Here is an 11657-nt window from a genome sequence, read left to right on the forward strand (position 1 = left end):
TCACAAAATCTTTTGACGTTAAAATCCTTAAAAATATATTTTCTGAGGTCATAACTGCACAGAAAAATTATTGTTATATCTATATATGCTCATTATGAAGTACAAACCGTAGCAAACAAATTTACATAAATGAATCTAATTCAACATCAAACCAAACAAATCAATAAAGACGTCTAATTCAAGTAGAATTCAAAATGATCCACATCCAAAGAGTGAGTGGATGTGCTTTTATTTGTACGTGGGAGGTGTGAATGTGATCAGGTCACGTTCACACACTGACTGTCTCACTTTCTCCTTCCGTTCTGGGAAGATCAGCAACAGATTCTCCGACATCTGAAACACCAAAGAACAAGACGTTTATAGACAGAAAATACTACAGTTAAATGGGTCCTATTATGCTTTTTCACTTTTTCAACTTTAGTTAATGTTATGTCTTTAATGCTGTTGTTTAAGCATAAAAAATATCTGCAAAGTTACAAAGCTCAAAGTCCACATATTTTCCTGGATTTGTGATATCAGAAATACCGGTGAATGGGATGTGACCTGGTTGAGCTGCATTAGAGAAGGCAACGAGTGTTATCACTATGTTGGAGACACGCTAGCTTTCCCCAAGGCAGATGAACTTAGAGTGGTTACAGTCATCCGGGTTTAAATCGTGCTCAAATTTATTTGATTTTGACTAAATATTTACACTGAAGCTGAGAGATGGCTATGGTAAGGGGCATGACATTTCCCGACAAGGTGCCGAGTGCTGCCAATCACAACACACACTGACCCAGCTAACCAATCACAGCATATTTTGTATTTCAGAAGGCAGGCCTTCATTTGTGTCAGGAAATATTCGAGCTGTTCATGCCAAACTAGGGAGGGAGGTGTTGTAATAATGTAAACCTATTATGAGAGCCTGTTGTAGTACACAAACAAAATCAAGAAAGATCATAATAGGACCCTTTAAAATTGTGAAATTGAATAAGTTGTGATATAGTGGTTGAAAGAGTTCCCACAGTCATTGAAAACCTGGAAAATTGTGGTTTCTAGGCCTGGAAAAAACCTTAAGGTAATTAATAGAATATCATTCTTAAATAAAATTTATAAAATAAACTAACAGCTGCAAGATATTTGCAAAAGATAGCTGCAAAATTGCTCTAGGTTTGTGAATTTCCATGACTGGAAAACTGTAGGGAACCCTGCTGAAAGACAAAGAGTGAATGTCAAGTTCAGTTCATAAAGGAAAGTTTTAACTCACCTGACTGATCTGGGGTGAGAACACCATTCTGGGAAAAGCTGAGACAGGAGTGCAAGAAAGAGAAGTGTGAGTGCCACGTGCTCCCATTTAAACCACATGTGAGCATTTAAGGGGTCATCAGATGAAAAATTCCCTTTTACATGTTGTTCGAACATAAATGTGTATTGGCAGTGTGTACACATCCACCCTATAATGATACAAATCCATCCAGTGGTTTTTATTTAATCCTTAAAAATAATATTCCTTTTCAAATCAAGCCGTTCTCAGCTTCGTCTGTTTGACATGACCAAGACCAAGGCTGCTCCCACGATTGTTGATTTACATCGGCCATCTTACCTTAGACCCACCCTGAGTGAGCTGTGAACAGTCCGATCGCCATTGTTTTGAGATGATCCTCACTGCAGAACACAATATCCAGGGGGTGTAGATGGATCCAGATCCAAGTCTTCCCACCTTAGATGTCCCTAAACCTACCCGTCTCCACACCCGATCCCTAAGCCCACCAATCTCCAACCCCTGGATCTCGTGTTCCGCAATGAAGAGCTACTGATGGTTTCGACGCTGAAGACAGTGGATTACATTTGTTTTTGAAGGGAATGTTCGCGTGAATCATTCGTGATCCAGCTTCACCTCCAGAAAAAGTGAACAAGGTCGTTTTTTTATTTTTTATAAATCTTTGCAAATCGCCTTTATCCTAATAATGTGCTAGTTAGCACATTTTGTGGTTAAATGAGGCTAAAGTAAACAGTACAGTAAAGGTATATGCAACAAAACAGGTTGCCCTTAAAAGAGCTGATTTTGAGGTAAAAAGGGTATTTACACTACCACTGAGAATTTTTGACAAAGCATGTTATAGGCTTTTCATTAAGACTCTAAAGAATCATATCAACTTGTGCAAATAGGCATCCGATAACCCCTTTAATAATATTGTGATGTGATGTCAGGGACATAAACTACCTGTAGGTGTTGCCAAGACATCATTCGGGCGCTCCTCTGCCTGAGTCACCGGGCTCTCCATCTCAGCATCCACTGCCCCAAAAGAGAACCTCTCTGCTGCAGGACTCTGTGCAAGAGACATGCTGTATCTCACGGTTGGTTGCAGGTAACGCTCAATGTCCAAACACTGGGAAAAATGCATCAGATGATGATTTTCAAACTATCAAATCCTAGTAAAAGTCTGTAGACTCGGTTCACTTTACAAAAGAGTAGGGATATACAATGTAGGTTAAAGCTACACTATGACAAATTTTGGAGTTGACCAATTATCAGTGCCGATATTAAATTTTTTTACGGTTATTGGTCATTTTCTAAATCAATTTGCTGATAAAATTATTTAAAAGCATTTAAAGAGTTTTTGTCAGAGTCCTTGTTATTGTTAATTTCGACATTATTATTTTTAACACCTGACATGTATCGGTTCAAAATATCAGTTATCAGTTTACTTGATCTGTAATAATCATTACCGGCCCTGAAAAACAAATGTGACCCTGCACCTCAAAAACAGTCACAAGGGTCCATCTTTTAAAATTGAGATTGATACATCAAAGGTAATTAATAAATAAGATTTCCACTCGTGTATGGTTTGTTAGGATAGGACAATATTTGGTTGAGACAACTATTTCAAAATCTGGAATATGAAGATGCAAAAACAATAAAACAACAAAAAAAGAAAACACACAAACAAAACCAAATTAAACCCTGCAGCTCGTGACATAAAATGATCGATCAGTGCAAGAACCTGAACAGTAGCTATATCGTTTTTTACCTCTGATGCACTAAATTGCCTGCGCATGAGGAGTCTTCTTGCTTTACGGCAGATTGCAGACTTATAAGGGCATTACCTCCACCTATCTTTCAAAGGGACCTTTGACAGTCCCAACTGATGTTGTAGATAGAGTGTCAATGGTCCATTTGAGAGATAGGTAGAGGTAATGCATTTATAAGTCTGCGATCTGCCGTAAAGCAAGAAGATGCCTCACGCACAATACATTTCAGACAGTTCAGGCATTTTAGGTAAAACAAAAAACTATATAAATACTGTTCAGTTTCTTGCACAGACTGATCGTTTTGTGTCTTTACACATCAATGTTTTGTCTCAACCTGCAGGATTTAATTGGGTTTTGTTTGTGTATGTTTTTTTTTTTTTTAGCCATGATTCCCATCCACTTGCATTATATGACTAACAGACTACGATGGTTTGAGTTAAATATCTCAGTTTGTGTTCTACTGAAGAAACAAAGTCACCTACATCTTGGATGCCCTGGGGGTAAGCAGATAAACATCCAATTTTCATTTTTGAGTGAACCATCCCTGTAAGTTTTGATATCTATGATAGGTAGTTTACAAAATATCTTCATGGAACATGATCTTTACTTAATATCCTAATGATTTTTGGCATAAAAAAAAACAATTGACCATTTTGACCCATACAATGTATTGTTGGCTACTGCTACAAACATTTGTGCTACTTATGACTGCTTTTGTGGTCCAGGGTCACATACTGGTCGACCCCTAATATTTATATCCATTTTGTGATGAACCGAAACAGACTGTCTGACAATCAATCATTTTAAATGGTGCAATTCATTTAAAATTTAGGCACCACAACATTAAACTCTACAGCGCATATTACATATAAGAGTGTTATTATATTATTAGGCGTTTTAAAAGCTTTAAATTATATCAATAACAATTAATAACACATTTGGTAGCAAATATTGTGCATCTATAGTTATAATTACCTCAGCATCTTGATTTTCAGTCATTTCAACATCCATACTGGTTGGAGATCTGTATGGACAGAGAAAAGAGTACATAAGATTATGAATCACAAATATTACAATTCATGCTACAATTAACATTCACAAGAAGCATAGCATACCCGTTAATGACCTCATTACAGAGAGCTGTAGAAACTCTGAGAACATTGGTTGGTGTGGAGGGCATCAGGGTAGGGGAAGCAGGTGCACAGACACTGGGTTCTGCTTCCACTGGTTCTGAAGAGCTATGAGATGAGCCCTGGGATTGAGTATCTAGACCAGCATCTGCTCCAGGCTGGACATGCAAACTCTCTTCAGAGACTTCACAAGAAATGTTCTCTTGTGGTTCCTCTTGGGAAGAAGGACTAAACATAGACTCTGGAATGTTTTCTTCATGCTGAGGTTCTGAAGAATCAACAGGTAGCTCACACAGGCTGGGTGAGTCATGTGTTTGGGCTACTGGACTGTTTTCTGGTCCATTACTGGTATCTGGTTGAGTGTGTTGGGTACTGGAAGAGCTTAAATCAAAGTTAATATGGCTCTGGGAGCGGGTGTCCGTGTCAGGCGAAACATTTTGGTTGTGGTCAGGACTAATCTGAGGAGCTCTGGGTGACTGTGGGAGGGCCTCAGCAGAACGGAGAGGAGTGAAAGCAGGCAATAACTCATGCTGATGGATTGGAAGAGGTGTTGCAGATAAGCTAGGTAGAGGGGAAGCGTGAGAAACTGTAGTAGATCTGCACTGCCTGCCTGGAGTGCTGAACTTAGAAACACAGGGTGAAGAAACTGCACTGGTTCGACACGATCTTCTAACAGCACCTAAAAACAAGAAAATTATCCATATTAAAACAAAGACAACATTGCAAAAGGTTAATTAAGTTAAGCAATTAAAAGGTGGGGCAACACTGGGGAGTGGGGAGTAACACTGTGACTGTGCCGCAACAGCTAAAATCTGTCTCGTACGCTGGACACGACAAAGCGACCATTGAAAATGATTTAAAATTTGTGTCAAAACATCATAAACAGAACACGGCAGCAGTTTTTTGTTGGGATTTGTCATGTCATTCCGTGCCGCATCCTTTTTTGTTTCTCAACCTATCTAGCTGGTGCAGTGATTGTCCACTAATGCTTAGCATCGCCTCTGGTGGTCTTCACATATGTAACTTGCGTTTTGTCTGTTCTTGCTCTTGAAATGACAATACATACAAAATTGTCACAATACCGGTCTTTGCGAGTTTCCTCAAAAAAATGGTCGGTTATGTCTTAAGTGAAAGTAAACAGTTGAGAAAGAAATGGAATGTGTATCATTATTTTGGATGTATTATCTCTTTAAGTGATCTCTCCTAATTTACTATCTGTTGTCAGTGTCCTTAGAAATTGAAATTAAACAGGAGGAAAGAAAAATTACAAATTAAAACATTGCTCTTTACTGAATTACTTTAGTAGTTTTAACAAGACTGAGCTTGAACTATGGTAATTTTGCTTTATGAAACCAAATAAGGAGGTTTATATAAATACAGGTTTAATCCTGTAGTTTTATAGCTGGAGACAGTTAATGAGAAATGTGATCAAAAGAAAAAAAAAGAAACCTCTTTGGTTTGTGTTTTTAATAATAATATTATTAAAATAATACCATTATACTGTAACAAAAAAAGTATTTAATAACAATCAATACTACTAGTTACATTTACTTTTAAAGAGAAACAGTAAAATTATAGTTGTAATATTTATAGCTGCCTTCATTTATTTGCTTTTTTTTCTTTAAATTTATAAAGCTTTTGAGTTTTTTATTAAACCACAGCACTTGTTTGTGTTCAAGCAGCTCTGAGACACTTAAAACACTGGAGGATCAGCTGGACACATGTACAAAAACACATAGCCGTGCTTTACTCTGAAACTTGCAGGATTCTCAACCCACGTGTTTCGATCTTACCTGATGGCTTGACTGGACTTTCCACCTGGAAGAAGCCTCCATTAAACACAACGGTCTGTGAAGGCAGTGTGATGGCAGGGGCTGCAGGAACAGAGCTCGAGTCTTCCTGGATGTTGTCTGAAGTCTCAGTGGCTTTCTGTTCAGCCTGCTTGGCTCTCATGGCAGCCTTTACAGCAGCCAGTCGACTCTTAGCTGCAGCACAGGCACCTGTTCCAGCCTTCCCTCCTACAACAGGAGGCTTCTGTAGGATAAAAGTACAGGATATGAGAATTACACAATTTACCTCTTTAAAATGGTATATTAAAATGGTGCTGATAATGTTGTTCACTTTGGCCACTCTTTTTCTGGCAAGAGGCCTGACTTCCTCTTTCCACTCCCTTGCTTCTGCCTCTTTCAAGGCATTAAATTTCTTGTTAACATCTTCCACCTATTAAAAAATATATATTTTTTTTATAAAATACAACATTAAAACAAGGCTTGGAAAGAATTTGAGCACTTTTAAAAAGTAACATCAACCCACCTGAAAGTACACCATGTCCCAGAAGCCCTGCAAGTCAGTACAGGTTGTTATTTTCTCTCCACGGCCCAAGTCACAGTCATCCACCAGTCTGCTGAACTGACCAAAGCGCTCTTTCATCAACAATCTGGCCTGGCCCACAGCTGTACGCATCTGGTCACGCGCTGCACGAAGAGAGAGAAATATACTTACTCCAAATAACTGTACATGAAATATGCCGATTAGATATGATTGTCATTGTCACTTTCAGTGTTGGAAAAAAAAAATCATCCTTTCTTGAAAACCTGGTTGGATTACTGTGCTAGTCTCGAATTAAGACCGGTTCAAATTGAATACTGGTCAAAACTAAAGACTTACTCTCCTCTGGGATAGAAGCATCATCAAATCGTGACTCCCACAGCTCAGAAAGTCCAGTCAAATGCTCAGTCTCACTGGCCATCACTTCCCTAATGAAACAACATACACTACTGATTAAAAGATTTTTTGAAAGAAAGAAACTGGTCACTTTCATTCAGCAAGGACGCATTACGCCAGGGGTGTCAAACTCAATTCCTGGAGGGCCGGAGCCCTGCAGAGTTGTGTTCCAACCCTGCTCCAACACACATACCGTTTAAGCCTGAAGGACTTGATTGGTTTGATCATGTGTGTTAAATTAGGGTTTAATCTAAACTCAGCAGGGCTCCAGGAACTGAGTTTGACATCCCTGAATTACACCGATCAAAAGTGACAGTAATGGCATGTATGTTACAAAAGACATTATTTCAAAATGCTGTTTTTAAAACTTCTGTTCAAAGAATACTGAGAAAAATGTATCGTACTATAACAAACTAACAACTCTGTTCTATTAAGAATAGTAGAGATCCATCTGTTTGAAATAATAGGATATATTTCTTACCTTTATATTACGGTGGGTTACGAAAGTCCAAAAAAATGCTATATACAGACAAGAAATTATTTGCAATATTTATGTTATGTAACGTTTACCTGCCCAAAGCATACGGCATGCAAGATGGCGGGCAGGTTTTGAAAAGCGAATAACGCTTTTCTGATTGGCTGCTCTGCTACGCAGACCCCTCTGTTGATTGGTTAAATTCGGATGACACGTTATGCACCGCCCACTTATAAATCCACTCGTGACACTGGTGCTGTACATATGGTTCATAAGCGGTCTAGGACATTTCAAAATATTTCTATTTCTAGATCTGCCTCACCTGAAATAGGCAACATCATGCTGAGGCTCCAAGAGGGCCAAGGGAGGTGATGGTGCTGTGGAGCTGGACGATGGAGGAGGGGGAGAGGACACTGAGGGAGGGTTGGCAGGATGATCTGGTGGCGGAGTTGACAGAAGTGGTGGAGGGGAGGAGAGGGAAGGAGCAGGGAGAACAGGTTTTGGGGGAGAGGGGAAGGTGGGCTCCACATTGCCATCAGAAAGGAAGCTATGAAAAAGAAAAAAACAAACAGTATTTCAAACCAACTTAAAGTATAGAATTATCAAGTAGTTGTTTGTAGAATAAATTCTAAAAGGTACCTCGGTGAGAAGAAGGCACTGGCTGAATGTGGAGAGAGCGGTGCAGGCTCAAACGACCTTAGACCAACAGGAGGCTGGAACACGAATCCCTGAGGGGCAAATGAGGGGGCAGCAGCTTTGGGTTCCTCTTCCTCAGGTCTCCAAGAATCAACAGCAGTGTCCTTTTTCTTAGCAGTCTAAAAATATCCAAGTGTAAAATATAATTTGCAGTTTTCAGAAAATAGCAAAGCCGAAAAGATGTGACGGATCACCTTACCTTTTTTTCAATAAATGCCTTTGTGTTGCCTGAGAAAGATAATGAGATCTACTGATTAATGACACATTTAACCAATAATGCTAGGATTATACAACATTAATGCCTTCTGAGCAACAATATGGCTAAATAAAGCAATGTAATGTACAATATCAGAACATTTGCAAGAAGAAAATGGCTATAAAAATAGCTTTCTTACCTTGTACGTCTTTCTCTTTGCCTGGAGAGGGCGCTACAGAACATTTAACGGTTGATCTTGATTTTGCAGTCCTAGAATCTAAATCACACAGAGAATGTGGCTTTCATGCATGCAACACAAGTACAGCAAGGCTTAAAAAAAAATTTATATAATATATTATAATAAAACTCACCAGTAACCGGTTTAACCACAGCTGCTGATGTTTTAGCAGCTGATCGTGTGGTTGGAGCTCTTAAAGATGGTTCAACTGTAAAAGAAGTCCATGCACAATCATGCTCTGCATGGGGTCCTCATTCAAGAGTACCCTACCGTTCAAAACTTAGGGGACAGTAAAAAAAAAAGGCTCTCATGGAACTTTGAAACTAAAATATTAACCTCTAACTACTTCGTCCAACTGCATCTTATGCATCTTCCTAAATTTAATTTAGTAGATTTTACCTGTAGCTGCTCTGGTTTTGGTGGTAGTCACAGATTTTGAATTAGTCTTGGCTGAAGCTCTGGTGGTTAATGCATTTTCAACTGTACAAACACAAAGATTGTTTATCAAAGACATGAAGTCACCACAGTTTGTTGATTTGTATGATTCGCATTAGGTAATACAAAAACATGAGAAGTTAAACACAACAGACCTTTCTTTGGAACTGCATGTCTTTCTGCTGCTGGCTGTAATATAACAGGTACATAAACAACAAAGCTTACATGATTTAAATCAGAAATAAATAAAAAAATGCTATAGCACATATTTACAGTCATTATATGTACAGATTTATTTACATGACAACAAAACACATTATCATTTAGAAGTCTGGGGTTGGTAAGATAGTTTTTAATATCTTTGAAATATTTAAATGAATTATCAGCAGCCATTACTCCAATCTCCTGTGTACATGATATGGCAGAAATCATTCTAAAAAGTTGTTTTGGTTCTCAAGAAACATTTCTTATTATGATCAATTTTGGAAACAGTTGTGCTATAGCTAGTAATTTTGTTTTGTGGAAACAGTGATTATTTTTCTTCTTCCAGGACTCTTTGATGAATAGAAAGATCCAAATAATTTTGGTAACATTACAAAGTCTTTGCTAAATAAATAAATATAGATTTCATCCACCCCACACCCCCAAAAAAACATTGACCTCACATTTTTGAAAGGTAATATACATAAAGATAAGCTGATGTGTGCGTTTGAGGGTTTTTGGTTTAACCAATGTTGTTAATTTGGGCCGGGTCTACCTTTTTCTTGAATAATGGCAGATGGGGTTATGTTCGGAGAAACATGTTTGAAAACAGACATTATTTAATTTGGTGATAGCAGTGACACAGAAATTAGGCAATTTTTAAATGATACCTTTTGATTCTGCATCATTGAGCGGGTCACTCGTGTGGACTGGTTAGTTTCTGTGATCTGTCATGATGAAGAATGAAATGGGAAATTAGGTACTCTTTATTAAAGAGAAAGATTTTTCTAACTGTTATTCCCATTACTCACCTTGGCTCTGCTTTGTGCAGCCGTGTTTAAGGGCAGATACCCGAGTGGCTGTGGCTTATAAAGGCCGACCTTAAACACGCCTTTCTTCTCTTTGACCCGCTTTTCCTTCTCCTTCTGCAACATCTTGTTTTCTTTGTAACGAGCAAGCATCTTCTTTCTCTCCTCAGCAGCAGCATTTACATCTGTTAAGTACAATTGGAACTACTTGGAAAAAAAAGGCAATGCCAAAACAAAATCAAACAAAAATAGCTATGATATTGACCATTAGCTGCCTTTGTTTTTGGTGATTTGTCTTGGGTGGCCATGAGGCTGGATGCATCCATTGAGAGCTCGATCTCTGGCAGATGGTCCAGGTGTCTGCGCAGGTTCTGGATCTTCTCTCGGTTCACTTTCTGAGACTGAGACCGTCGTCTGGACATCTTAACCCGGATCATAGACACACTGCTGTCCCGCTTGTACAGGTGAGCAAAGCGAGAGTCCATCCTATAAGAGGTTTTACAACAGGAACGTCATTATTTAAAGCAGAGAGGTCACAGCTTGTCTATAAATAGGCTTAACGTTAGGTCTAATTTAATGTAATAATTCAACTCTGTAAAATCATATAATTTTGTTTAGTTAGGACAGCTTATCTATAAATAGGCTTATCAACTATTACAAGGGAGTTGCTTTCCCATAATTGTTTTTGACATCATAGGTTGTGTTTCCAATCAAACTTGATAGCTTCTTTTTTTGCTGACCTGGTAAAAACATGGATAATGTCTCTGTAACTTTTTGTGTTCTTTTATTTATTTCATGCTGACTTCGTGTACTGTATATATTTTTCTCTGAGCAGTCACAAAACGGGCTGGTTTAAGTTAAACAAACAAACAAATAAATACAAATTCAACCAAACTTAATGCAGCAGAGATCAAAGAAATAAACAGACATGTTGATTTCTTACAGAAGGTCCAACTTAGGAGTTGTTGATATCACTTGTAAAAAGAAAATTCCTAACCAAATCCTTCAAACTGATTAATATTACATTTGAAATACAATTTTTATTATATCACGCCTGAATCAACAAAGCAACATATTGTCGCAATTTTGCTTAATATACTAAACCAGACATTTTACGTCTCTTGCACTTGTACACAATGACATTTTATTCGGCGTTGATGCCACGTTACAAACTTAAGGTTTTTTTATCCATCTGTTGGAAATAATAGGATATATTTCTTACCTTTATATTAAGGTGGGTTACGAAAGTCCAAAAAAATGATATAAACAGACACGAATTGATTGGCAATATTTATGTTATGTAATGTTTACCTGCCCAAACAAAGCGTACGGCATGCAAGATGGCGGGCAGGTTTTGAAAAGCGAATAACGCTTTTCTGATTGGCTGCTCTGCTACGCAGACCCCTCTGTTGATTGGTTAAATTCGGATGACACGTTATGCATCGCCCACTTATAAATCCACTCGTGACGCTGCTGCTGTACATATGGTTCATAAGCGGTCTAGGACATTTCAAAATATTTCTTTTTTTGGCACAACTACAAACAATTATTCCGTTACAATCCAAACTTATAAACAAATAAATCATATGTGCTACATGCTGCTCTGCCCGTTAATATTTTGAATGATTGTGATCAGAAAGGTAAGCCTCTTGCTGAGGATAAAAGTCAAGGTGGGTCACCCTGACCAGATGTCCAGCGGATATAAATAATCATACTTTATGGCTTTTATGGTTTGTATGAT

General features: G+C 38.1%; 1 protein-coding gene across 7 annotated transcripts; it reads right to left on the minus strand.

The window, feature by feature from the left end:
• Positions 1–213: 213 nt before the first annotated feature.
• Positions 214–11289, minus strand: LOC132122118 (disks large-associated protein 5-like). 7 transcript variants are annotated; one of them, XM_059532018.1, is made up of 20 exons: positions 11139–11289; positions 10182–10402; positions 9920–10101; positions 9779–9835; positions 9062–9095; positions 8871–8951; positions 8605–8679; positions 8433–8510; positions 8237–8265; positions 7981–8156; positions 7664–7888; positions 6810–6898; positions 6456–6616; positions 6264–6362; positions 5936–6176; positions 4128–4821; positions 3988–4036; positions 2204–2369; positions 1247–1284; positions 214–333 (listed from the first exon to the last, which is right to left on the minus strand). In XM_059532018.1, exons 2-20 carry the CDS (start codon positions 10399–10401, stop codon positions 229–231), a joined length of 2799 nt encoding a protein of 932 aa, XP_059388001.1. In that variant the 5' UTR covers position 10402; positions 11139–11289; the 3' UTR covers positions 214–228. The 7 variants fall into 7 exon arrangements, with proteins under 7 accessions (XP_059388001.1, XP_059388000.1, XP_059388002.1 ...); XM_059532017.1 differs by having other exon boundaries at positions 7981–8147; positions 9062–9110; positions 9776–9835; XM_059532019.1 differs by having other exon boundaries at positions 2204–2309; positions 9062–9110; positions 9776–9835.
• Positions 11290–11657: the final 368 nt, after the last annotated feature.

This window comes from Carassius carassius, chromosome 40 (genome assembly GCF_963082965.1).
Source record: "Carassius carassius chromosome 40, fCarCar2.1, whole genome shotgun sequence".
In the NCBI taxonomy this organism is placed as follows: Eukaryota; Metazoa; Chordata; class Actinopteri; order Cypriniformes; family Cyprinidae; genus Carassius; species Carassius carassius.